Source organism: Mustela nivalis, assembly GCF_964662115.1.
Source record: "Mustela nivalis genome assembly, chromosome: 1".
Lineage (NCBI taxonomy): Eukaryota > Metazoa > Chordata > Mammalia > Carnivora > Mustelidae > Mustela > Mustela nivalis.
The window spans coordinates 12,993,150-13,020,679 of record NC_139020.1 but is presented as its reverse complement, the minus strand read 5'-3'; the positions used below and the strand labels follow the sequence as shown (position 1 = coordinate 13,020,679).

The window sequence follows — 27,530 nt, the reverse complement described above, 5'->3', positions numbered from 1 at the left end:
CACAATAAAAAAGTACTTCCGGGGGGAGAGTCATTTTTCTCATGAAGTTCTCGGTATCTTCACCCCAGGTAAGCACTCCCTGGTATTCCTTATCAATGGCGAACGTGGCTTCTCTAGGAGCAGGCCCAGCGGACCTCCCAGACCTTACCAACCAAATCACCAATGGTAAAGATGGTGCTCAAACCACATGTGGACCATGTGAAAAAAGTGTCAGTTCTAGTCCCAGCAGCTTCCCACATTCTGCTCTTCATTGATGTGTCACTAACACAGACAGGTGATGCAGATACATGAAACAGAGGCTCTGGAGTCAGATCTCTCAGAGTTTGAACTCAGAGTTCATTTGCTCTAATATTTTAGGCCAAGGCCCCTCCGGGAGCCTTGGCTCCCCCAAGCCAAGGTTAAATGAAGTAACGCATAACGCATAAAGGGGCTTAGCACGGTTCATACTTGGTTCATGGGCCTTCTTATGACGGTAGTAGTAACATGAAAACATATTGCTAATAAGCCCAACAACATTGATTCTATCAGATTTCCTTTTTTTTTTAATTTTTAAAAAAGAGTTTATTTATTTATTTGTGTGTGTGAGAGATAGCGCATGCATAAGCAGAGGGAGAAGCAGACACCCCGATGAGCAAGGAGCTCAACGCGGGACTCGATCCTAGGACCCCAAGATCATGACGTGAGCCAAAGACAGATGCTTAACCGACTGAGCCACCCAGGTGCTCCAACTCTGTCAGATTTCCCTGTAGGGAAATTACAGCATATTACTACCCAAGGTGTGGGGTACTGGGGAGGTACTGAGTAAATCACTGAGTACCCGTGATCAGCTTAAAGCCCGAGTGTAGATCGTATGACAAGCCAAATACACCAGACACGGGCCATCGGGACCATTCATTTTGACACTGTTAGGCAAAAAAAAAAAAAACCAAAAAAAAACCAAAAAAACGAGAGAGAGACAGAGGGAGGGAGGGAGAACTTGCTGCATTTGAAAAAAATTCTCAAATTCTCATGGAGGAGGAGGAGGAGAGAGAAGGACCAGGGGTGAGGGAAAGGAAAGGAAAAGAAGTCCTCAGTAGAAGCCCATATTCCAAGCTCAGCTTCCTCCTGAGGTCTGTAGGTCAAACTGAGCAGCTTGTGGCAAACGCCCATCCGAAATTTCTTGGCGTGACCAGGACCCAGGTAGCACCTGCACACCCCACGCCCTCTCGTCTCGTCCCCGCTCGTTCTCCATCTGCCTCATCTCAGAGATGCTACAGTATAAACACACCTCAGCACCGAAACAAAATCGTACGAGACAGCCTCATCCAATGTAACTATGGGCAAAGAGCCCTCATCCGAACATCGCACGCACAAGAGAATGCCTACTTCCTTCTAGAAGGATATGAAGTTAACGAGGTTACTGCCTATGTTCTGATAAAGTCAGTTTAACGTGTCTAGGTGGTGTTATTTATTTTTGAATATTTATTTATTTGAGAGGAGAGAGAGCAAGCATGAGTAGGGAGAGGGGGAGGCGGAGGGGGAAGCACTGAGTAGGAAGACGGACGCGGGGCTCCATCCCAGGACTCTGCGATCATGTCCCAAGCCTAAGGCAGATAGACGCCTAACTGAGGGAGCCACCCAGGCGCCCCTAATTAGTGTTATTTAATGTTAGTGTTATTTAAGTGTTATCGCATTTCTGAAATGTACAAGAAAAAGCACGCGGCATCGAGGGACGCACAGGGGGACGTACCGACCGCGGAGTGAGGGAGGAACATCGAGCCATCACACCCCTCCCGTCTGGGCAGCGAGGTCAGCCCGTCCTGGCCCCAGGCTCACCTGCAGCAGAGATGGAAGACCCTCTCCGGCCTGCCTTCAGATTCCGATTTTACATGGACAATTTCACACACAGCGTTTGCTTCTGCATCTAGACAAATCAGAATAAGGATGAATTAGGGCATGTCTCAACGAGATTTATTTGCATTTTTACAAAAGCATTTTCTAAGCCTCAGTGTGAGATTCAAGAGTGTAGAGCCTTGGAAAGCCAAAGGTACTTTGCTACCCTCCTTGTCATCTTAAAGAGAAAAAGTGAAAGGCTTAATGTGAAGGAAAATTTCCAGGTGCTGAAATCTCCAGCTCGGTGGTCTGAAAGGGCCATCAGCCCATCACACTCTTGCAAGAACCGCTCCCTTTCAATGCACAGCCTGTTCGGCTGAACGATTTCAGCTGAGCGAGTAGTCGTAAGGCAAATTCGATCAGGCCAGCATTAGAGAGGCAGGTCTGTGTGTCCCTGGTGGGAGCCCTCCCTGTGAGCCACCAGGCCTAGTGCCCTGGACAAGCAGGTCCTGCAAACAAATGGGGTTTTGCTTTCTCGACACCCCCAAGGTACCCATTCTGAGGGAAGCAAAATCAGGACGCTGAGAAGGGGAGAACAGCTGGCTTTCATCTCTGTGCTTACAATGCAGCAGTACCGTATTCTTTTAGGTCCTGAATAGAGTGTTTGTGAAAGAAACAATCACTACAAACATCGAGACCACACATGGGGAGGTGTGGTCAGAGCCCCGGCCACAAACCCTCACTGTGCCCACACTGTTTCATCCCAACCAGGGCTCATCTGCCAAAATTTCTACCGGTCTTCCCAAATGAAGATAAAAAAATCAAGCAATTGCACGTTCTGACTTCTCAGATCTACTAGAATGTATCTCATAACGAGAAACATGTTGGCTGGTCTTTATAACTCTGTTAAAACAAGCTTTTATCTTGATTGTTTTAAACCTGATTTGAATGAAAAGCAGAGTGAGAATGGAATGGCATATCACAAAGATGGCTTTCTTGTCAGAATTTAAATTCTGTGTGTATTTAGTCCTCCATGAAAGGAAAATCTCTGGCTGAGAAGCCTGCCGTTTGCTATAAACGTAAGCTTCCCATCCTATAAACCAGGCACCGGGAAACACGAACTAGGTAATCTGCAGCCCAAGATTGCAAAATAGGTCCAGGGTCTTGAAAATCAAATCGCTAGGTAAAAACGCGCCAGGGCAAATCTCCGCACGGGACGGTCAGGAAGAAACCTTCCTCAGGCGAACAATCATCCTGAATACGTTTGTCCGAAGCGCATTTTGCATTTGAAGTTGTCTACGGTGAGGTGACACGCAGAAAGAGGAGCCACACAGTGGACACATCGGATGCCAGAGAGGATACAGAAATAGCATCTACCGTGTATGTGTGGCGGTCCCTTCCACGGCCTCTCTGGCCAACCAGACGGCTGCTGGCCTGAGAGTTTCCACCTGACCCCCAAGGTGCTCCCTCCAGAGTGTGCGTGCTCAGGAGAGCGAGCGACTGCTGACAGCTCCTCCCCACAATGGCCTTTAATTAGGCCCTGAACGGGGCCGCCGAGTCACAAAAATATTCCTTCTCTTGGTCGGTACCCTGCTGGCGTTCATGGGTGTTGAGCCTAAGGCATCATCTAATTTATAGTAATCAGTATATTCTTGCGGTCCGACAGCTTGCTTTATGGCTATTTGGATCGCAGGAAAAGGCCTGACATTTCAAAGGCCTCCAGACTAACACAAAGATTTTTAATGCTTCACACACACACACACACACACACACACACACACTTATTTAATGGCTTTTTCGTGCTTTTGGTGGCCTTTTCCAGTCTCCTGGTTAAAAAAGCAAGTGATTTATTTTACATGGACTTTGCTCATGCTCTCCAGGATTCTCTCCAGCAATACGAGACTCACTGCCACCCCGACATCGGTTGATGTAGTTATTAATGTATACAACAGAATGACTAGAATTCCTTGGAACGGTATTGGAGACATCACATCCACTTACTCGGGTCATTCATTCATTCAATAGCTAGTAAGTGGCCGGGTAAACAAGAGGCAGGGGAGAGGCTGTGGGGGAAGGAGAGTTGAATATAGGAGGGAAAACAATGGTAGGGTGGTTCGACCAAGAGCGTGGGTTCAGACCAACAATTCACACACACGTCGGACACGCGCATTTCGGGGTTTACCTGCGCTCGCCAAAGCTCGAACCTGCAGAGCTTCGGTGGGGATCATGTGCCGAAATCGGAAGGGGTCCCAGTCCTCATAAATTGAAAGCCTGTGAGATCCTACCTGCAGGAGGAGAAGGAACGAGGTGCCTGAGAACCATCTGTTCTGGCCCGGACTGGACGGGGTCCCCCCACGCCCGCCCCAGATCAGTGAGACTGGAACCCCCACGCTTGGCCGGGGTGGGAGGGGGGACCTCAGCCCTATGGCCCTTTGGTTCATCCAGCAGAAAGCGAGAGGCAGTGTTTAGATAAGCAGGCACGGGGTCTGCAAATTAGTTCGCTGAGCAGATCCAGGTAAAAGAGAGACACGGGAAGGAGGAGAAGAGGGACCCCCGGAAGGAGAATGGATAAAGCAAACAAGTGTCAGGAAGGTTCTGGTCTTGGCAGGCCTGATATCGATTCGCTTTCCTGCTTTCAGTGTGAGTCCGCCAGACAGAAGGCAGGATGGGCAATTTCCTCCAGTCCGTAGCAACACTTCAAACGTGTTTAAAAAGTTTAAAAAAAAAAAAAAGGCAAAAAAATCTCAGAGGCTGGTGTCTGGCAAAGGCGTAGGATGATCACTATGCAAGCAGAACTGAGACGCGGATAGAAAAGGAAAATCCTTTCATCCAAGGGGGAAGTAAGATTCTTACAAGTTTCTTCTTCTGTTTGGAGCCATCTTTATATACAAGGACCACAGCAGTTTTGAAGACTGGGGAAAAAAAAAACAAAAAAGACACAGGCGGTTACAGCGCGCCATGGGTGGAGCTTTCCCCTGAACCCCGCTAATGTGGGGTTACCGACACTACAGCTCGGGAGAAGGCGGTGAGCCGAGCCCACGCCGACCCCACCTTCCAACCGTTCACCAAGCCTACTGAGACGGCACTTTCCAGGTTCCATAAAAACACAGAAAGCCCAAATAAATGGAAAAAAACCCTCCCGCCCCACTGGAAACTTTCAGATTAAACGCCGTTTAACTATGGTGTCATCTCAAGTTTAAAAATGCCAGCAATACACAAGTTCACAGAGACGTGCTAGGTCAGCGGCTAGAGGAAACCAGGCAGGCATCAAGGACAATGATGGTGTCTACGGTGACGTAGACACACGCCAAACAAGCTGCTACCACACACACACACACACACGCATAGAGTGCTCAGAGTTTGGGAGACAGAATTCATCTTTCCGACCCGAAGAAATAAAAATCGGCTTATGGAGCAGAATGCATGTGCCCTTCCTCCAAACAGACTGAATCACAGGAAGCCATTTAGAAAGAGGGAGTAGGTCGGTTTACTCTCCCAGTGTTTGGGGGCCGGGGGAGACACAATAGTTAGGCACAGTCCATAGAATTTCTTGAACAATGCTGAGCACGGTGACCACTCGGTGACTCTGACCCCTGCTCCAGGGGAGGAAGAAGCGGCGCCCAGAGGACTAGAAGCAGAGCGAGCCCATCCTTGGCCCTGGGTGGCAGGGACTCCAACCCCCTTCACGCCCCGGCCCAAGGCAGAGCCGGAGCCCCATCAGTCCCATGGCAGCTGGAGAGGGCACGCCTGGTGTACCAGACCCAGAACTACAAAGGGAATAAATGTTCAGCAAATTCTTCCTTGGGATAGGGTGGGGCAGGCTCCCAGGCCCTCTGGAGACCAACCCAAAGTGTCTGGTTCATTTTCCATCTGCTTTAGGATTGGTCAGCCTCCTCACCTCCCCTGCAGAAAAGAACCTGAAGGTGTGAAGAAACCAACTCTAGCCACTGAGTCTGGATCGACCCTGGCCCTTCACGCTCCCTGTATCTGGGCCCCCTTAAGAATCCCAGAGGATGAACTGAGAGGCGCCCTCTCCCAATTTCCCACTGGCCAAGGAGGCTGCACCAACTCTGCACAGAGGCTGAGCCCAGTACCTGAAGAGGTCCTGTGTGCTCACCAGGAAGCCTCCAGAACTCACTGTGGCCAGGACAACATGTCCTTTAAAACTGAGGGAACTCTCCCTGGGAGAGGGTGTCCAGTGACCTGAGTCTCAGAAGACCCACCACATCCCTGGGACCACAGCTTAATGGGGGTGGCCGCCATGGTTCCAAAAAGGCGGCCGGCTTACCTCAGTTGACCTTGACCTCAGCCATCTTGGATCACAGTGGTAGGGCCACCGTGGTCCTCAGCTGGGGTTACAACCACCTCCTCTTTAAGCTCTGTCTGGCCCCCTGGGGCTATTCTCACACAACTGACTACAAGTGTTGTCCTGATGTCATAGACAGGACCTCAGTCAAAACTCCTAGCACCCCTGCCCACCCCAGCGCTCCCTCCACACCCCGAAGGTGATCATCTAATACCCAAAAAGGCGGAAGCCTAGACAAACTCTTTTTCTTTTTTGAGATGATGATCAACATTCAGTTCAGATGAGCTGTCCTGGAAGCAAATATCAAGGTGCTAGGAGCGTAATACATCGATTTCAGTCGCAGAAGAAAGCTGCACTGTTTCCTGAGATTAGAGATTTAAATCAAAACAAGAGACAACCACGTTTTAACCCCAAAGCTGCCGGTTCCATGGTAATCTGCTTCCCTTACAACAACAACTCCAGATTTCAAAGGGCATTTCCAAGGCTCTGTTCATGCCACCATAACGGCCCAACGTGGCACCTTTATGGACTGGGAACCCACAAAGAATTTCATCTCATCATGGTGAGGACGATCTGCTCTTATTCACAACCCTGGCTTGAATCCTTCCCGCTTCTCCTAGAGCCTCGGGAGCGTCTCACCTCGCTAACTGTGGCGCCCGTGGGACCCACTGGCAGTGTGACCACCGATTAGGGCCTGGGGGCTGCGGCTTCCATTCACACCCAGCACAGGGGTTGGGGGCTCCCATCTGGGGAGCCAGCCCACCCTCCCAACCCCAGAAAGCAGCCTGTGGGGCAGGGAACAGAGTGACGCAGAGTGAAACACGCACTGTTCTCTATCAGAGCCTAGGCAGCAAGCAGCCAAGTAAAACCCCAAACCTCAAAACCAGCATTTCTGGAACTCTTTGTACCACTGGTTGGCAGACTGGGGCCTGCGGCCCTTTGGGAACAGCCTGTGAACACAGAAGTCCACTTGGTTATATGTTGTCTGCCTCTGACTGCACATGGCCTTGCGGCCCTTGAACCTGAAAGTATTTACTACGTGGCCTTCACAGAGAAAGTTGGTCGACCCCTCCTTTCTTCCAAATTTTTTCTTCTTTTAAATCTCTTTATTTCTTTAAAAAGAAAAAAAAAAGATTTTATGTATTTATTTGAGAGAGAGCACAAACTGGGGGAGAGGGAGAAGCAGGCTTCCCGCTGAGGAGGGAGCCCAATGTGGGGCTCGATCCCACGACCCCGGGATCATGACCTGAGCCAAAGGCTGAATGAGCCACCCAGGCACCCCTAAATCTGTTTATTTCTAACCACAGGAAATCTGTACAATTCAGGAGACAGTCACGAAAAATTCCAGTGTGGAACTCTGGAACCATTCTTCAGTAACCCAGAATCAGAAACCAGAAGATAGACGGTTTGGGTCATTTACTTTGGAATCCTACTTCCCAGAAGCCACCTACCAAGCAGCATCTGAAAGCTCCCAGCCCTTCCAAGAAGAAATGACAATATAAGAGACACAACTGGTAACGTGTGGCGGGGGCGGGGTGACAAATCTATCCCTAGCCCCACCGAAAGCAGCCGCCCATCAAAAACGACCAACATGTTACAATATCCCAATCCTTTCTTGTATGTCCTATCTGGTCACGCGCTTTCCCTGCACACGTCTACCCATCTTTGTTATTTTTAAGGAAATGGCATCAGCAACTCTAGCGGCTCTTTGGAACTGTTAGGAACGTCACTAAGCTTTTCAGCGAAGCCTTGGGTGAGCTAACGGAAAGTTCGACAGTCTTGATTTCTAACATTCTGATTTTAACACCACAAGGATGTTCCATTTGGGGATACTCCATTCACATCGTGAGGGAAAGAAAATAAAAATGTGTTCCATTAAAGAAGCAATGAGCAACCATCCCTTTCCCCTAGAAACACAAGGTAAGGTAAGAGAATGGAAAAATACTAGATTTCCCTTATATCGAGTGCCTACCAAAGAGTTTTCTCAGAATACATGATGTAAAACAGAACCAGGTCCCATAGAAGAATTTTACACACGCAATTCCCATAGTTTTCTGTCTCAAAATGCCTAGCTAGTTTATTAAAAAATAAATCATCCACAAGCATCTCTACTTTGGCTTGAAGTAGTCACACAATTGAGAGGCAGCTCACGAGTGATCACGGCGCCCCAGTGTTGCCCCAACAAACCAGCTGCGAACCGACCGCCTGAATCCCAATATCACCTACACGGCAGAATCAGAGAGACCAGGAAAGAGCTCAGATCTCTCAGAACTAGGCAATGTTGTCTTCATGTCTCACACAAGTTTTCCTTATTATTAATTATTATTAATAACATTATTATTAACCCATTATTTTAAAAAGATTCTGAGCAGTGAGGACAACAACAAAACCTTTCCCTGCCTACATGGTGATTCGCGAGGCAGGCTCGGCAAGGCCATTCCCTCCCTCCTATGGGACGGGGTGGTCACACTGGCCATGTGGACCTGGAAGTTTTCATTCACTATTTTGGACACGCTAGTGGCCAGGGCAGGAGACCGATTCAGATAACTGAAATGAAGTTAACGTTAATAAACTGGGTCTTGAGAAAGAAATGTTCTTATTTTGCAAAGTAAGCCCAGCTTCCCTCTCTTTGCTACCCCCTACCAACCCTGTTGTTGTTGTTATTATTATTATTATTTCGTTTTTGAGAGAGAGAGAGAGCAAGCAGGGAGGGGCAGAGAGAGACGGAGAAAATCTTAAGCAGGCTCCATACCCAACACAGGGCTCGATCTCACGACCCTGAGATCATGACCTGAGCCAAAATCAAGAGTCAGATGCTTAACTGACGAGCCACCCAGATGCCCCAACCCTGTTCTGATACGTACCAAAGGCTGCCAATTCTGGCTCCTTTTTCCACTTTCCCAGGGAGGCTGGCGGGTTTGGCCATATCACTGTGGTGTGCAAAAGCAGGTCCCCCATGCTCAGGTCTGCAACCTGAAAAACCGGGACAGGGCAAACCTTACCGGGGGCTGCAGAAACAGACCGATTTTCACGTTTTCAAATCTGGCAGGCTGATGTCAATCTTACTTCATGAGAACATTGTCCTTAAAAACATCTGATCACTATCTTTTCTCCTTTATCCCACATTTGTCTACAAGAATTTCAAGAATAAAATGGCAAAGAGGTAGAGAAACCGGGTCCGCCCCCAAATTCACACACAGTAAATCTGCCAAAACTCGTCTCCGAAATCGGCATCGGTCTGTGTTCAAACGGAGAGAGTTTCCGAAGAAGAAGCGAGCAGCTGTCCATCACTGAGATCCACCCCAGAAAACCAGGCCTTTCCGCCTGGGAGTTTAAATCCCCTTGGAGCCACAGTTTTTTCCAGGAAGCAGTGGAATCGATTATTTTTTTCTTCTTCCAGCTCTGTCTAAAGATTTTGTTTCACTTTTGAGGAGGGAGAGAGAAGCCAACTGAGGAGTGTGTGCAGCCTGTGCTCTGGGATCCGCAGAAACCGTAAGGTCCGGTGGCTAGCCTGTCCCGGTGAGTCCTTCTGGAAAGCCATCCAGACACGCCTGCACAGTAACCCAGTGCCTATGCCTCTCGACAGCCCTGTCTGCCTTTCTCTCCGGAGTCCAGGGCCCACGTCTCCTCCTTCTCCCTACTCAGCATCCCACTTGCCATTGGGGGGATCATCTGGTCTCTGACCTGCTCTCAGGGCAACCACATCAGAGAACAAGGCTCTGTAACCATCAGAGACCGTGGTCCACCCACTGGTAAATACGGTAAGTGATTGGTAGGCTCTGCAGTCGCAGGAATCAAGCTCAACACAGCATTTCAGATATTAAACTTTGATGTTGAGGTTCTAAAAGGCACAAGGATCTGGGTCGTTCTGCTGCGTATGCCCTGATGGGGTTTCTAGATACAGTGGCGACCAAGCAGCCCTCCAACGAACCCAGGGCCACTTGGCAGTGCCCCTCCTGAGGCATCAAGCCAGACACCATCCGATGCTGGCCACGTGGCTCCAGCAGTACAAAGTGCACTGGTGTTGCCATCCTTGTCGTGACTGATGAGTCGTTAGGCTTTTAATTACTCTATTACTGACCTGTGTTATTAGCAGGATAGCCAAGGGTTAAAAAAAAAAAAAAAAAGTTTATTTTATTAGTTTGTATTAGTTTGCCCGGACATAGAAAATAACCAGACAACCAACCTTCCAGGACAGTATCGGCTAAGGAAACTGTAACATCTCTACCACCCATGCCTCAAGCATCCACATGGGGTGCTTACTATACACAGAAGTCAGCTTCCCAGTACCACCATTCTGGGCCCCAGGCTTAGGGGTGAGTCTTTAAAAGTCATGAAAAGGTCACTAGAGCAGATGTTTATCCAAACTCTACTTCTTCCTTCCAACACAAATTCTGGGTCTGCTGTGTGATTTTTCGAGCACCTCCCACTCGACCAGGCAAATCCCTGATGACTCTGGGCTTGGTCACCGTGCCCTGGGCCATGCGCTTGGCTTAACAAGTTTCCACCAGCCCTCCTGAGCTCCCCCTTCCAGCTGTGGAAAGGGCATGCCTAAGCCTAGTTGTGTTCAATAGAACACACCTGTGTTTGTTGTAGGGCATGGGAAGATGTTGTTTGTTTCCTTCTAACAATGGACTGATCCCGTTCCAGCCCACATGGTTTCCCTCAAGTTGCCACATGCAAATGAAAGAAGGGGTCAGGGCCACCCTTCCCGCCAACAGTGCCTTCCCGTGGCCTTCCACAGACTGTTGAATCTTCTGCCCAAACCGAAGACTAAGTTCTGCTTAGGGGTCTGGGATGCCCTGCTATACCAGGTCTTTTGAACCCTTCTTTTTTGAGGCCTTTTCTCCTCCTACCTAAGCAAAAGAAATGATCTGTGCAATCCAGTCTAGCTCCCCAGGGTTTGCCACGGACTAGAAGGTTGAAGGCCTAGCTTCATCACACGGTGTTTCCTAACCCGCTTTGTTCTCTGCGAACGTATCTGCCTGCAGGGAAGTTGGCTGATGAGAGATCAGGTACCACCATCCCTGGAATGTTACCGTTTCAACTGTTCCTATCTGTAACTGTTTACACACCATTCATATATCCATTCTAGGTTTTTACTGGATATTGCCATTAAAAGGGAACTACAATGATCAGGAATCACCTTTGTGAAAATCTGGACACGTGACCTGCCTACCTCCAGGTTTCCATGATTGTTCCAACTTACGCTGCAAGCAGTGTGACAGGACTGTAACTGACCTGCGCACTAGTTCCCTGGAAGCCATTCTCCCCGGGGTTTTGTGTTTGTGAAATCAAGACGTTCTATCCTTTCCGGCTGCAAGACCATTCTCAAAGAGGGACTGCGTGGAGACTAAGTCCTTCTGCCTGAGAGATCAATCGTCTTTGGCTGTGATGCCTCTGCCCCGCCCCCCTTGGGGACCTATTTCTTCCTTTTTCTTCTTACGGTGTGAAAACACAATCTCCTGTTGCCGTGTTCCGCATCTTTTTCCAAGCCTCGATCTTTCTGGGCTCTGGTCGTCAGAATACTGAGATAGGATTTTCCTTTTAACACTGGTAGGCAGTCAAAAGTCCCTCCTTCCAATTTTTGCACATTTCTTTTTACAAAATTTCAGCTCACAGGAGGCTAGTTTGTATAGCACTTGGTCTCTTTGTTCCTTGCTGGAAAGATTTCTCATTTGACAGTCAGAATTTCATTTCAGAGAATGGGCAGTTTCACCAAAGCCGTGTCCCTTTTACAGTTCCTGACTTTTGAACCATATTCATCTTTTTTTCCTCAATGCTTTGCAATCCACCATGCACATCATCTTCTAGTCTTTAGCATAATGGCCCTTTGCTCCCAAGGTCATTCAAATCCAGAAACGAGTTTGGCAGATAATGAACAGTATAATGAAATAAAATGAAAATGTTCATTTCCAAGACTCAACAAAATTCACTTCTATCAAAAGGAAAAAAACTAAAATACAGGAGGGAGAAGTGTTAGGACAAAAAATGTTTGCAGGATGACTCATCGTAGTCAATAAATGAAGCCAAGAGAATTACCCAACGATCGGAATTAATCATTGTTCAGCCACACAATGAACTATTACACAATAATTTAAGTGATTCTTTTGAATAAAATAACATAAAAAAACAAGGTATACTATAACTTTCAAGCATATGTGGATATATAACTTTTTAATCAAAATAAACACCCAAACATGAAGAGTGGTTAAGTTCTTTGTTTTGAGATGGAGAATGGTCTTTTTTTTTTTGCTTCTTGCCTGTTTCTGTTGTTTTGCCCTTTCAGAAGCATCCCATGTTCTTCTTCTCACAGAAGTTTTATAAAATGAGAACTCCATCCGGAGCTCTCCAGTCACCTTTCCAGAGGCGCAGCGCCCACCTTTCCCGCCCTCCTTGGCTGATGAAAGCATCTGTCAGGTAGACTGAGAGCAGACTTTGTGTTCTGCTTGCCACAGCAGCAGAAAAAAATAAATCGTGCGTCCGCAGAGAATGACGCGTCCTCTGGAGGACACCCTCCCAGGCCTGAAGGCCCAGCCCTCCACGCGGCATCTGGGCACCTCCAGAAACTCTCTACAAGGTGCAGACGGCGGATGTCCGGTCAGGCACCGACCTGACCGACTTCCTCCCACTGGGGAGAAACCAGCGTGCCTCCGTTCACAAACCCTCGCCATATTTCTTCCCTTCATAAACATACCTGTGCGGTTCCCACCTTTCCAACAAACCCTTAGGACATCTGCCTGGCTCCCTCCAGAGAGGGAGTAAAATAAATTTCTTAATATGTGTTCGATCTTATGTCTAGAGGAGATGCCAAGATTTTAGCTATCTCTGAAAACTATCTTGGAGCAGTCTGAAAACTTGTTTTGCTTCCCTGAGGACATAAAAATGAGCCTGGATGGGAACCCTGTATACCTTGAAGACGAGGCCATTCTTCTCTCAGCTGGACTAAACAATCAAGCATCCCCCACTCCCTCGCCTTTAACTCTCCCCCTTCACCCCAGCAGGAGTGTTTTCTGCTTGGTCTCCGCCTGGCTTTTCTCCTTTAGTTTTTCTTTAAAGGCAGAAAGCAAAACCCGAGGAGCATACTCCAGTTGAATGTCCAGAGGCAGTGAGGAATGTTACCAGGTACTATGCCTTGCCCTCGGAGTCATCTCAGTATCATCAGAACTTGTATTCGCTCAGGTCACGATCCCAGGGTCCTGGGACGTCTTCTCATTGACTCGGGCACTACTCAGGGTTGGCGCTAAGTTTTTCTCAAGTGTATCGTTCCTGTCACTGTTTCTTCTAAGTAGGTTTTTAGGTAAGACTTGAAAAGAAAAAAAAAAAGATTTCTGGAAGTTATTTGAAACTGTCACTCATTCAGCAAATATTGACTGAGCACCTACTATATGCCAAGCCTTGTTCTAATTTCCAGGGATGTAGCTTTGACCTTTTCCGGTGCTTGTAGAAGCGGCCCCAGCTATGTCTGGAAGTTCAAGCTCACACTGAACAGAACCAGAGGTCCTGAGGGGGAAGCGGTGAGACGCAGAAACACAGTTCTTATATCAAGAAATAATTCAGCTCAGGAAAAAACGACAAAAGTTCCACCAACAGAAACCATAGCTTCGTAACCATTTTACTTACAAATAACACCTTCAAAAAAAACCAACAACAGTGAAACCAACCCAGCTTTGCTGCCGGGAGTCCTGAGAAGCAGGAGTCCTTACCTCTTTCTTCTCACCAGTCTGCTCTGCAATGAGCTGGTCGAACACAGCCCCAAATTCCTCATGAATTTTCTGCATTTCATTGATATGACTTGCAACCTTGTTCATGGTCTTGATGGCCACTGGAAGAAAATGGGCAGGAAACGGAAAGGCTAGATCTCGAGGCTCCTCGCTGGAGACGCGCGCGAGGGGGGCGGAGCTCGGGGCCCGGGGCTCACCGTCCAGATGGTAGTGCTCCTCGCTCTCCGCGTCCGTCAGGGCGAAGAGCTCCTTCAGCAGAAGCGGGTACTTGAGGATCCTCTGGATGGGCTTGATGAGGTAAGACTCGAGGGTGGCTGAGTGCTGCTGTTTCGGGTTCTGGGCGTCTAAGAACGCCTTGAAAGCCGGGTCCGTCTTGGCTGGAAGAGAGGAACACAGGCTGTCGGGGCGGAACCCCGAAATGCCCCCTCCTCCCTCTCCCCCTCACTTATTCTGGGGGCACCTTCCCCAGAACTGAATGGAGAGTGGGCTGCGGGGAGACGGAAGGTGGGGGCCTCAGGGAGGCGACTGGAAGGGCCTTATTTATTTGGGGGCAATACAGGGTTTGAGTAAAGGGATCACAGGGTTTGTGAATCCTACACACTGCGGGTTTTCAGGGGCTGCTACTAAGCCTCCTTGGACTAAGACCGACTTTGTATTCTGATATTTTGACATCAGGGGCCTTACAGACTCTGGGACTAAGAACCCTCCTCCTAGGGCTTCCAGTTCCTAGAGGTGGTAAAGGACTGGCCTGGGAGCACACCTTTCAGATGCAAACCAAGCGATCTGGAGCCCCACCCCCCACCCCCTCACCTCTTCTAGTGGGCTCTCTCACTCTGAGCCACTGGGCCCTGCCCTACTCAGGCCCGGTACCAAACCACCTGGGCCAGCCCCGATATCCCAGAGTCCACTGAAATGACCCAATCCTAAATCCGCCCACTGTGCCTTGCTCCTGCCTTCTCCCAACAACCACAGTTAAAGTCGCCCACGTCTTCCCCCGGCTCCTTCTGCTTCCTAACTGGCCCTGGCACTTTCCCATGCCCCTTCCTCGTGGGAGCTGCGAGGAACAAACTATCTTTTCAATGGCCATTGTCTTCGGATCCGTTGGTTTCCCGTATCTGAACCATCAGAGAGCCTGCATTTTTTAAAATACTCTTTACCCTGGTTTTCTCTGTCTCTTTCAAGCCTTTCATTGTTGGCAGGGCCTTTTTTTTTTTTTTTTTTTTTTTTTTGGGAAAAAAGACAGGAGGGGGGAAAAAAAAAAAAGAAAGCACAAACCAGAAGCAGCATGCTCGGGGGCTCTGGGAAGTGGGGCAGGGTTGGCCCTCCTACAGTGAACGCCTTTTCAGATCTGTTCTATGTTAATTCAGGGCTACCCACTCTTAGCATCTGCAGGGCGGGCCCTCCTGCCCAGGACTGCGCAGTTCTCTCCCAGGGAAATGTACACCTGACCTCATAAAACTCCGGGAGCCCTTCCCTCACCAGCCCGGTTTTTCTGTGGGTCCCAGCTGGGCTGAAAAGCAGCCCTGGGGAGTTGTGGGTCCCCAGAGAAGCAGAGAGGTGACCACCAGTGGGGACTTAGGAAGACAAAGCTAATTAATGCTTTCCAGGTGCAAGAAATGGTGGAGACGGAAAAGGGACTAAGTACAAGAAAGGGGGGGGCACGGTTTAAGGCCAACGTGTCCAAGTGACCCAACAGCGGGCCTACGTACGTGTTTTCAAAAGCTTCTGATAAAAACGTATTTCCATCTCCGGGGACAAGCAGTGTGAGCCAAGACCAGAAGACGGGGTCAAAGGACATCGTGAATTGTAAAATGATTATCCTATCTTTAAAACAGCCATCACGGGAAGGCGGCTTCATAAAGACCACCGTCTTTTCATCCCCATTAAGCACCATTCAGAGGAACCAGCCTCCTGGGGTTCAGCCACCATTTCTCTTCCTTTCAAAGAAGAAATGTGTGAAGAGAAAAGGACACTGGGAATGAATGGCCTACGTGTCAGGGAAATGAGGCCCAGCCCTGAGCCGACGCACAGGGACGCCGTAGCTTCTGTGGGACGGCCCGGTGTGCGTCCACATCTGCCAGGGGCGCAGGAATCCATCCACAGTCCACACGGCCATGAGCACTGAAGCCATCAACCACATGTCACGCCAGAACTAAAGAGGGCACAGTTCTCAGCCCCTGGTGAGCTAATGGAGTGTCCCTCCGATCCAGCCTCGCTGTGAGCCCATTAAGAGTCAGAGTCGGGGACTTTCTGTTCTCAAAGCGTTCTCATCACCCTCTTGGCACATCTGGCCATTAGAAAAATGTAGGTCATGCCTCGTGTTTTATGGAATCGTTCGGAATGACACGATAATGTTTTTCAGGTGCAAAAAACCCTCCATGTTATTGAATTAAGAAAAACCTATAGGGGAAGCCTTTAATCTACTGAGTGATTAAAAAGAACACAAATTGCTCTAAGGACTGTCACGCATATATAATTTTACAGCAGAGCAAAGTGCCCTGAAGTTGTTACATTAATGATCTCCTACCCATTGGCGTTCAGTTGAAGTTTAAAAAGAAACGTGTGCACAGAGCGACAGGACCAATACAGCGCATGTGAAGACGCCGTCTGGGCCAGAGAACAGGACAAGGAGACTCCCAGGCGCCCTTTGGATTTCTGGGCTGGAGGAGATTCTGTTGCATGAACTGACTCTGCCATGAAGTATCATTATCGGGGGCAGGCTCTTCTGTTATCCAGTCCTCCATTGTACTAATATTTCCTTAATAGGTTTTAAAATAAGTCAAGCTCATTCTCTCTGGCAGGAAAGCATAACATGTATCAATTATTTGCATACTCAGGGACGGGATCAGGAGCTGTGCGTGTGATGGCCAGGGGGAAGTGTTAAGACCGAGCAGGCTGGCTCAGTGTGTTAAGCCGCTGCCTTCGGCTCAGGTCATGATCCCAGGATCCTGGGATCAAGTTCTGAATCGGGCTCTCTGCTTACTGGGGAGCCTACTTCTCCCTCTCTCCCTCTCTCTCTGCCTGCCTCTCTGCCTACTTGTGATCTCTGTCTGTCAAATAAATAAATAAAATCTTTAAAACAAAAACAAAATCAAGACCAAGCAGGCTGATTTCCAGAGAGTCTCTGCAAACCAACTTTCTACTAGTTAGACTGTTTCCCAGAGAAACTGGCTGGATTTTTTTGTTTATTTGTTTTTTAATCCATTTACCTATCACCAACATCACATGTGAACTAGGGAAGCAAAACAGCTTCCTGGAGGCTCTCAGAATGATCCATCATCTCTCCAGAACACTGAGGGAAAGGACCCTGCCAATTTAAAACCCTATTCTGTTCTAGGCAAAACAGAACTGCAAGTCGAGGGCGGGGGTTAATATCACACAGCTAGCAACAAAAGTAGGTGACGGAAAGGGGCACCTGGGGGGCTCAGTGGGTTAAGCAGCTGCCTTCAGCTCAGGTCATGATCCCAGCGTCCTAGGATCGGCCCATGTGGTCCCCCTGTTTAGAGCGAGCCTGCTTCTCCCTCTCCCACTCCCCCTGCTTGAGCTCTCTCTCGGTCTCTCTATCAAATAAAATCTTAAAAAAAAAAAAAAAAGTTGCGGGAAAGATGGAATGCCACCAAAATATATATGAAGTGTGCAATGTTATAAGGAAATGAGCGGAAATTAGGAATCAAGCAGGGAATTTCTAAAGCCCACCCACCCCTGTTTTTGCATAATTGCAACATAATGACCCCTTAATTCTGGCCCCAGATAGCTTAGTCAAAACTTGCATTACAAGAAAACTGACAAGGGGTGCCGGGGTGGCTCTTCCACTCAGGTCACAACCCAGGGGTTCTGGGATGGAGTCCCGCACTGGGCTCCCTGCTCAGAGGGGAATCTGTTTCTCCCTTTCCCTCTGATCCTCTTTCAAATCTTTTAAAAATTAATTAGTTAATTAATTAATTATTGACAAGACGGCTAGTTCAAGACGTCAGGGCGCGTGTCTGGCCCAGTCAGTAGAGTGTGCAACTCCAGATCTCAGAGGTTGTGAGTCTGAGCCCCATGATGGGCACAGAGTTTACTTTAAAAAAAAAAAAAAAAAAAGACAGTCGTGCATGTCACTTCTCAGTACCCTTATTTGAGGAACTATCTGGCATGACTCCTGGATCTCTGTCCAAACGCCCCTGGCGCTGCCAGCCATAGCGGTGTGAATTACACCAGATACGCCCACCCGCCACCCAGTCCTCACCCGCCTACCTTTCACCAGCACCTTGGGGACCTTCGTGTGGCTGGCGCAGAAGGCACTATAGAGCTTGAAGCGGTCAGCGTAATACAGAAAGGATCCCCCCAGAGAGAACAGCACTTTCTGGATTTAACGAGAAAAACCGCAGTTAGTTCACGTTCATCCTCATCTGGAAATATCAGCAGGACACGGGGGGGGGGGGGGCTCACGTGTGCCTGACCCTCCCCACAGATCAGCACCATTCACACCTGTCACAGCCTCGCTCTGCTCACCGATGGCCTGAAACTGCCTGTGGGAAAGGCTGAGGGCTGACGTGTTCGCGCTCCGTGCCGGAGCCGGCCTTCGCGCTAATTACGCTGGAGATGTCACTGCTTTTCCAGCCTTGGGTCTTTAAATGCCCCAGCTGGGATGTATGAATGTTAATGAGAAAATATCGATGGCATTTTGGAAAAAGGCAGAACACTCCTGCAATCTCTCATTAGCTCCTGCTGGGAGGTCGAAGTGACACACCAAGTAGAGACAGGAAATGCATACACCCCAAAATTAAAAGACACACGTCCCTGGTCACTAACTCTGCCGTCTCCAACACAGCTCCGTATCCTAGCATGGAGTAGGTGAGATTGGGAGAAACACGCCTGACTCTGGGAGTGAGTCAGGTTATCCCAGCCCACACCTCTGCCTCAAAAGGATCTATTAGAATTTAATGTGCCTTGGGACACCTGGGCTGACTCTTGATTTTGGCTCAGGTCATGATCTCAGGCTCCTGGGATCCTGCCCCGCGTCAGGCTCCCAGCTCAGTGCAAAGTTGGCCTGAGATTCTCTCTTTCCCTCTCCCTCTGCTCCTGTTTGCACTTGCTCTCTCTCTCTCAAAAAAAAAAAAACAAAAAAACAAAAAGCCCTCAGAATTTAAAAAAATTTAAAAACATAAAAAACCTAGAATTTAACATGCCTAAGGATGCTCTGTATCCTACACATTTATATATACATATATATATATACACATATACCCAAATATATATATACTAGTCTCAGAAAAATATCCTTTATGTTTCACACTGATCTAGTCTTGTTCAGAGAGAGAGAGAGCACATGACTGATTAGAATTAAAAGTGAAATTCCAAGAAAAAAGTTTTGGATTTCAATGTGCAATTTTTCTAACACACGATGCACAGAATTCTGATAGACCATCTACCGAAACAAAAAGTTTCTTTGGAACCACCCAGAATGGGTAACGAGAGACCTACACGTTCTACATCTCCTCCTCTCCCTTTCAAGCCTCACCCCGTCCCAACCTCACCACCCTGGCTGAGAGGGTCCCAGCAGGGACAGTCTGACTCTGCCGGGGCACTGATGCCTCAAGACACACTGGATAATTCAACAAGAAAAGATGAAGAAGAAAAAGCTCTAACTTTAATGCCTCACATTAACCGTATTAGGCCATTTGTTTAACTTCCTACTTACCTAGGGCTTAACCATACAGGCAGCCAACAGATAAACATAATTAAGGTATTCATTTATTCTTCTGGCCTTAAAAAATGCTCTCAGGACACAAAGTGTGCACAGGTATGAGGGGTTTATCCACAAAGACTGTATTTGCAGAGAATGTCACAGACACTCTCCCTGGCTGATGGACAATGCAAATCTCCAAGGGGATATTTTATCAAAACTTGACCCTCAGAACTAATTCTTTTTTTCTAATACTGCCTTAGGACTAATGTTCTAAGCAACACAGTTTGAATATTTTTTTTTTAAATATTTTTATTTATTTGCTAGAGAGAGGGAGAGAGACAGAGACAGGCAGAGGGAGAAGGAGACTCCCCACTGAGCAGGGAGCCTGGTGTGGGGCTCGATCCCAGGGCCCTGGGAACATGACCTGAGCCGCAGGCAGATGCTTAACTGACTGAGCCACCCAGACATCCCACAGTTTGAATATTTTAATGACTTTTTATATTTTTGGCCAAATATACAATCAGGATTTAAACTAAGTAGGATGACGCAAACAGCAGGCATAGTTTTCAGAGGAGACGCAGACAATTCCAGAAGCCAACTCAGATGTGCTAGAAATAAGCCCCTGGGCCATGACGATACTTGTCTTGCCTTACAGACAGAAGGGAGACTGTCAGGTGTAGCCATAAACCAGGACAGTGAAGGTCAGCGAGAAGAGTCCTACTCGAGTGGAATTTAGAACTGCGACCCTTTAGAAAGAGCTCACCGCGAGAATCCAGGTACCAGTCCCTCCCCGAACAACCCTGCTCATAATGCAGCCATGTCCACATCAAGTTCTGTCTCCCTAACTCTCCTTAAGGGATTAACCAGAACTAAACCCAAACCACCAGCCCCACAGCAGGAGACTGCTAAGTGAATATATTCAACGTTAGATGTCTCAGAGTACAACCAAGTGTCGCAGGACGTCTGGGTGGCTCAGCTGATGATCTCAACGTCCTGGGTTCGAGCCCCACATTGGGCTCCCTGCTCAGTGGGGAGCCTGCTTCTCCCCCTCCCTCTGCCTCTCCTCCTGCTCATCCTCTTTCTCAAATAAATAAAATCGTCAAACAAACAAACGTTTCAAGGAATGCCTGGAATGTATCCATTTTTATTACGACCCTCGCTAAGCAACTTTCTAATTAACTAACAAATTACCGACCCTTGTCACAATTTGTAACTGTCCTAATGAATGTACTCATTTAGAAAACATATATGATCATTATAAGCAGAAACCAGCCAACCAAACTGTATTTCAAATGGAACGATTAACACCTTTAATATGAAGAGGGGAGAAAAGGCACTCATCCAAGTAGCACTTGAGCACACAGGAAATGAACTGGATGCAGTAATTAGGATTAAAGGGGTATTATGAGGGGCGCCTGGGTGGCTCAGTGGGTTAAAGCCTCTGCCTTCGGCTCAGGTCATGATTCCAGGGTCCTGGGATTGAGTCCTGCATTGGGATCTCTGCTCCGTGGGGAGCCTGCTTTCTCCTCTTTCTCTCTGTGCCTGCCTCTCTGCCTACTTGTGATCTCTGTCTGTCAAATAAATAAATAAAATCTTTAAAAAAAAAGGGGGGGTATTATTCCCACAACTAAACTCTTCAACAGTTCGAGGAAAAAATTATATTACACACACACACACACACACACACACATACTTGCACACCGAAGACAGGAAAATAAAGAAATAAACGTGGTCCAATATTCATGTTTGGGAAATCTGGGTGAAGGATATCCAGAAATTCTTCGGACTATTCTTGCAACCTTTCCCTAAGTCTCAAATTATCTCCAAATAAAAATATCTAAGTATATATATATATATTCTTATGCTAAGTGTCTGCACGTGGGCGTGTGTACTGAACAGCTTCTTTGCAGAGAGGCTATGACACACAAAAGCATACAGAGAGCAGCCTTCAGCTCAGTCCCTAAATGTGTGTGCTAACCGCACCCAGCCTGATTTTGGCAAGCTCTAGGAGAGGTCGAAGTCTATGACGTCTGTGGGGGGTCCCACATATATAGACAACTGAACCTGAGTCCGACACCACTGCAAAATTAATACAGTGGAAGAAGACAAAGGATAGTCATTTCGACAAAAAGCACAAGAAAAGTCAGACATCCATATGGAAAAAAGAGGACTCCGATTCCAACATCGCACCCTAACGAATTTAATTCACGACAGATCGCAGGCCGAAACGCACATGCCCAACCTACAAAGCTTCTGGGAGGAAAAAAGGAGGAACTCCTTAGGACCCAGGTTCAGGCAAAAGTTTCACAGACATGGCGCCCAAAGTATGACTCAAAAAAGAAAAAGCTGAAAAACTGGACTTCATGGAAATCTGAAGTTTCCGATCTTTGAGTGACAGTACGACACGATAATTCCAAATCCTGGTTCTGGTAAAGGAGTTATATTCAGAACACAGAAAGAATTCGCAAGACTCATAGTAAGAAAACAGCCAACCAACAGTCGACGGGCAAATGATCTGAACAGACGCTTCACCAAAGAGGGTGTATTAAAGGCAAATTAGCACATTAGAAGATGCTCGTCATTGTGTCCTAATAGAAATCAAAATGAAAGCTACGATGAGGTGCCCTATAATCCCAGTGGAATGACTAAAATTATAAAAAGGGACCATGACCTCAGGAGGGTGAGACAGAACTGTTGGTGGGAATGCGCACTGGTATAATCACGTGATCCAACTGCCACCCTCCTACATATGTGGCCAAAGGAAAACAGATATCCATTAGCATTTATACACAAATCTGCGTAGCAGCTTTACTTGTAACTGCCCCAAAATGAAAACAACCCAAATGCCCAGGAAAGGTGAAAGGGCCATAAAGCATACTCCCTCTCTACAGTCGGATACCACGGAGCCACATATGCAGCCACATGGATGGAACATGGCCCGACTCCACCAAGTAAAGGATGCCACGTTAAAAAAAAAGAGCATACGTTGCCCGACTGCACTTGCAGAGAATTCCAGAATGCAAACTACTCTAATCTGTGGTAACAAAGAGCTCCTGACATCTGAATTAATCTGATTTTTTGTGTTTTGTTTTGTTTTTCTTTTAAACTATATGAGAAACCACCACCACTGTGTGTGGGTCGATGAGCTCTGTCGGTTGGAGGCGCACCACAGGAAGTATCTGTGATGAAGGAGAGCCAGCCAAGGAGGGGGAAGTAAGCTCGAAGCATCCTCACTGAGGTACCAGCCATAAATCCTCATTAGCGCTCTGAGGACACTGTGTGCTGGAAGACTGTCTCCCTCCTGGATCATGATACGCATTTCCATTAGGCAAAGTTTTCCAGAACATGATAAATTAACTTGTTTACCGGGAAACCGAGGGTGCTAGTCTCATCTGCTAATAGCAAGAATTAAAGGGCCGCACGTCAACCGAACAAAAGGTCAAGGTTGGTCTACCTTCCAGAGCAGAAGCCAGCAGGGGCATCAATTTCCAGTGAGTTCCAGTGTCACCTTAGCCAGACAAGGTTCCCATCTCAGAATTCCCTCAGGAACAGACCCCACCGGAGGTCCAATGAAGACCCAACACCATGAGCACAAGAACGTACCAGAGAGAGCCTCTGCCCCCCGGGGATGTGTTCTCGGAGGTTCCACTTGACCTACAGAATAATCCACCCATGACAGGAGGAGGCAGCCTGACATACATTAGAGGACTTACCTTGAACTGATCGACTTTCTCAAGCTTTTCCAAATCGGGTACCAGTCTCACTCCATCTTCTAGAGTTTTCAGAAATTCTACTTGAAACTCCACCATTTCGGTTAGATTTCCAAAGAGCACATCAAGCTGGAAAATGAAGAAGAATTTAAGCCACCCCGTATTTCACTGGTGTTCAGAAACCTTATCTGCTTCTGATGTCGACGGTTCTCTATCACTACATCGCAGTTAAGATCATGAGCCCCATGGTGGGGGGGGGGGGGCCAGGGCAGGGGGTGGTGACGCTCCTTACTCTCAGGGTACGAGCCAAGAGTGTCACTCGCAACCATCTGATCTAGTTATCACAACTGAGAGAATTCCCAGTGTTTTCAGTCCTGCACGTGTGCCCCATTCCTTCCTCTTCACCAAGTCAAGCTGCAGCACGACACACAATGTTAAGACAATTTCCACCATACCTCATCTTGGGTGAGGAAAGTTTCTTTTTGAAGAGGTTTTAGGTATCTCTCCATGAGACAGTTTAAGTCCTATGGGTCGAAAGGATAGCTCATTAGCATCTCTAAAAGACTAGCAGGAAAATAAAGGATTAAAAAAAAACAGACTATGTCCCAAATGCTAGCATTACAGTCATTAGGTCATTCAGTTTCCTTAAAGCAGGAGTGAGCCAAGCTTTTCGGGAACATTTTCTGACTCTGCAGGTCACGTGGCCTCTGTCACAACTGTGTTATTCTGCTGCTGTAACAGGGAAACTGCTTCCTGTTACAGCACAGACAACACATAATGAATGTGTGTGGCAGTGTTCTAATAAAACTTTATCTGTCAAAACAGGCAGGACGCTGGATTTGGCCTCAGGGCCAGAATTTGCTCACCCCTGAGTTCAAGACCATTAAATCATTAAAAACAGATCACACTGTTGTGACCTATAAGTATATTACATAGTTTCAGGAATAGATAATTATTACAGTCCTAGGAATGTATTACAATGTATGCATTATAATGTATGTAGAAAGCATGCATTATTAGTTATATGTATCACATAGACATTACGAATTACACAGGAATAACTTACGTAGTTACAGGAATACAACTAAATACCTGAACACAAGGGAGAATTAAAGGAAAACAGATAGCCTTCTGCCTAGACTCAACTTAGATACCGAAAATAATACCTTTAAATCTTTCAAAACCTGAATTCAATTGTAGTATTAGCTCAACAACAGATTTAGAAAGGTCAGAGGCTCACGGAATAGTCACCATCATCTCGCTTCCCGGTCGATCAATTACAAATGTCAAGGAATTGCTCTAAGAATTGATGTGCTTCCTTACAATGCGGGAGATCCGAAACGTTCAGAAGAAACGCCAGATTCCCCAGGAGCCCCAACACAGCGTAACCCACGCCCCTCCTTCAAAATGACCCTGCGGGGAGGGACAGCGGGCCAGCGAGACGTACTTTCACGTAGGTGCGCTCCGTCTCCAGGAGCTCGCAGATCACCTTGCGCAGCTTGTCGGCGTCCGTGAGCTGCCTCATGGTGGCCAGCTGAGGCCCGGTGGCGTCCTGGGGAGATGGGCTGGGGTCAGAGGGGTTCATCTCATGCAGACTGCGGCAGAACGCGGCCACCTGTTCCGTGCTCTTCAGAGCACAGTTTAAAAGGCAAGGCAGACGAAGTTACCTCTCACAAGAGAGACCCAGCTGACATCTGTTCCGCCTAAAGGGGTCCTTCCTGGTTAATGAGCCGCCACACGTGAATTCCATCGCGCCTTCCCCCAGAAGGTTCCACACATAAGAGAGCTCACTGAACGCTCAAAACACCCATCAGGACAATTGCTGACATAATCTGAGTGCTCACCACATGCCAGCCACTTGTCTGATGTATTTAATCCTCCCACACGGTAAGTAAGGGCTCTTAGCATTCCTGTGAAACAGCTGAGACAAAGGAGGCCCAGAGAGGTTAAGCAACTCATCTGAGATTGCACAGCTCTTGCAGAGTTCGAAAATGGCAGAGCTGGGATTTGAACCAGGCAGTGTGGACCAAAGCCTGTGTTCATAAATACCCTGCAAGAAGCTTACAATAAGGAGATGGAGATACCGAAAAATCAAACGCATTTCACCCCAGATACAAGGCTAATTATCACAGTCCCCACTTAAGTAAACTATACTTATTTTGCAATGGTGGAAAATGATTTTAGAAGCTAAGATTCTTTCTGGCTTTGTTAAAAACTGGCCCGAAGGCAACTTTCTAGATAACGGTAGAGCCTGATATATTTTAAGAAGGAAAAAAAAAAAAAACCCGAAACCCAGTTTCTGTCTCTCCAGCTTCTCTAAGCAGAAAGATACCTCCTCTCTCTGGAAATAAAAGCTGTGGGGCCCTGAACAAGACTTCAGTCGGGGAGCTCAGCCTCCACCGAATCTCTGTCCAGGATGACTCAGGTAGAAGTTTCGGGTTCTAGGATTCTAAAATTGCCACTTTCCAGTTATGCAAAAGAGTTCGCCAAGGCAGGCTGCTGAAAACCCCGAGGAATTAGTCCTGGAGCCTGAGTCCTCGAGTCTGCATACAGCAAACACCTGGCGGACATCCCAGTGCACCCTCCAGATCAGCCCAGCCAGAACCTCCAGGAGGGGACGGGCCGCGAACTTTTTAAAGCTCTATCTGGGATGCCTGCAGAGGCCATTTTATGGCCCCAAATCTAGTTGATTACTCTTTGCCCAAATGTACCACCCTACAGATGCTCGCTGGATAGCTCTCTGAAGGCAGGCTGCCTGCTCACCTCCTCTCCCTCACTTTCACCATCTAACCCATCCCCACGCACAGAGCATTCCCAGCAAACACGGCTGCGAAGAATTACTTCTTCCCCCACCCGCCTCCACGGGAAGAACAGGAGAACATCCTCCCCAAAACAGCAGTTGCTGCCCAGAGCCGAAAGTCAGGGCCGGCATTAGGCAGAGCAGAGGGGCTAAAACCAAGGGAAATCCGAGGGGGGCAATCCCTTAATCACAGAGGAAAAAGGCAGCGACGTTAACATGCCTTCCCCTCCGTGGCACATCTCAAAGGGAACGGAGCCTGGAACCAAGGCAGTACAAGGACTTGGGAAATCAGAACCTAACAAGGAAGTATTCACAACAATGCCATGACACCAAGGAGGAGAGCCAGGACCCAAATCCACATAATGGCTCTTTCTTTCTTTCTTTCTTTTCTTTTAAAGATTTTATTTATTTATTTGATAGAGATCACAAGGAGGGAGAGAGGCAGGCAGAGAGAGAGGGAAGCAGGCTCCCCACCAAGCAGAGAGCCCGAGGTAGGGCTCGATCCCAGGACCCTGGGACCATGACCCGAGCCGAAGGCAGAGGCTTAACCTTCTGAGCCACCCAGATGCCCCAATGGTTATTTCTTTGTCTTTTATTTTTTTAAAGATTTTATTTATTTATTTGACAGATAGAGACCACAAGCAGGCAGAGAGGCAGGCAGAGAGAGAGGAGGAAGCAGGCTCCCTGCCAAGCAGAGAGCCCGATGTGGGGCTTGATCCCAAGACCCTGGGATCATGACCTGAGCTGAAAGCAGAGGCTTTAACCCACTGAGCTACCCAGGTGCCCCTGTCTTTTTTTTTTTTTTTAAGATTTATTTATTTATTGGGGGGGGAGGGGCAGAGGAAGACGGTGGGAGAGCCTCATGCAACATGGAATCTGATGCGGGGCTCAATCCCAGGACCCCGAGATCATGACCCGAGCTGAAACCAAGAGGCAGATGCTCAACCAACCATTCCGCCCAGGCGCGCCTGTTTCAGTTCTCTTACAAGGATCGCAGCTTCTGCGTTGCTAGCACTAACCGTAGTCTATGCACCAGAAGGTTTTAGTCACCTCTCAGGGGCACTGATCACTGTTGTCCATGGAGTCAGCGTTCCAGACGTTGTACATCCCCACACAGAATTCTCCCTTCGGTGGCTAACAAAAACACCCACCAAAATGGGCTGAGTTGTATGATACGTGAATTCTATCTCAATAAGGCTGCAAAAAAAGAATTTCATCGAAGCTTGTTGCTGTAGAAATCAACCCGTTGTATTTAGTTATGTTAGTATTCTACTAGCTTGTCACTCAAACATACGGTGACACGTGGCTCTGTCTTACAAATTCCACAGGCACAGAAGACCCATGACCCGTCGTAACAAAAATGCTCACACATCTTTTAAATGATCCAGTGATAACTACAGTAGGTCACTGCATTATAACATAGACAGGATGATGGTTGGGGTGGGGGGTCACCCTCCCCAGAACGAAAATCCCACGGACAGCCGATGAGAATGACTGACAACTGACA

The 27,530-nt window shown here is 47.8% G+C and overlaps 1 protein-coding gene across 13 annotated transcripts in view; it reads right to left on the bottom strand.

Annotated features, from left to right (window-relative positions):
• TIAM1 (TIAM Rac1 associated GEF 1) overlaps positions 1-27,530 on the bottom strand; it is a 382,148-nt gene that overhangs the window by 6,778 nt on the left and 347,840 nt on the right. For 10 of the 13 annotated variants that reach the window (XM_082723635.1, XM_082723632.1, XM_082723631.1 and 7 more), the window contains 10 exons: positions 24,671-24,850; positions 23,679-23,747; positions 23,227-23,352; positions 18,079-18,187; positions 14,040-14,219; positions 13,825-13,943; positions 8,983-9,091; positions 4,666-4,724; positions 3,995-4,097; positions 1,816-1,903 (listed from right to left, as the gene is read on the bottom strand). In XM_082723635.1, coding sequence (XP_082579761.1) covers positions 1,816-1,903; positions 3,995-4,097; positions 4,666-4,724; positions 8,983-9,091; positions 13,825-13,943; positions 14,040-14,219; positions 18,079-18,187; positions 23,227-23,352; positions 23,679-23,747; positions 24,671-24,850 — 1,142 coding nt within the window. The remainder of the gene's footprint in view (positions 1-1,815; positions 1,904-3,994; positions 4,098-4,665; positions 4,725-8,982; positions 9,092-13,824; positions 13,944-14,039; positions 14,220-18,078; positions 18,188-23,226; positions 23,353-23,678; positions 23,748-24,670; positions 24,851-27,530) is intronic. The other 3 variants (XM_082723627.1, XM_082723638.1, XM_082723630.1) reach the window with 1 other exon arrangement.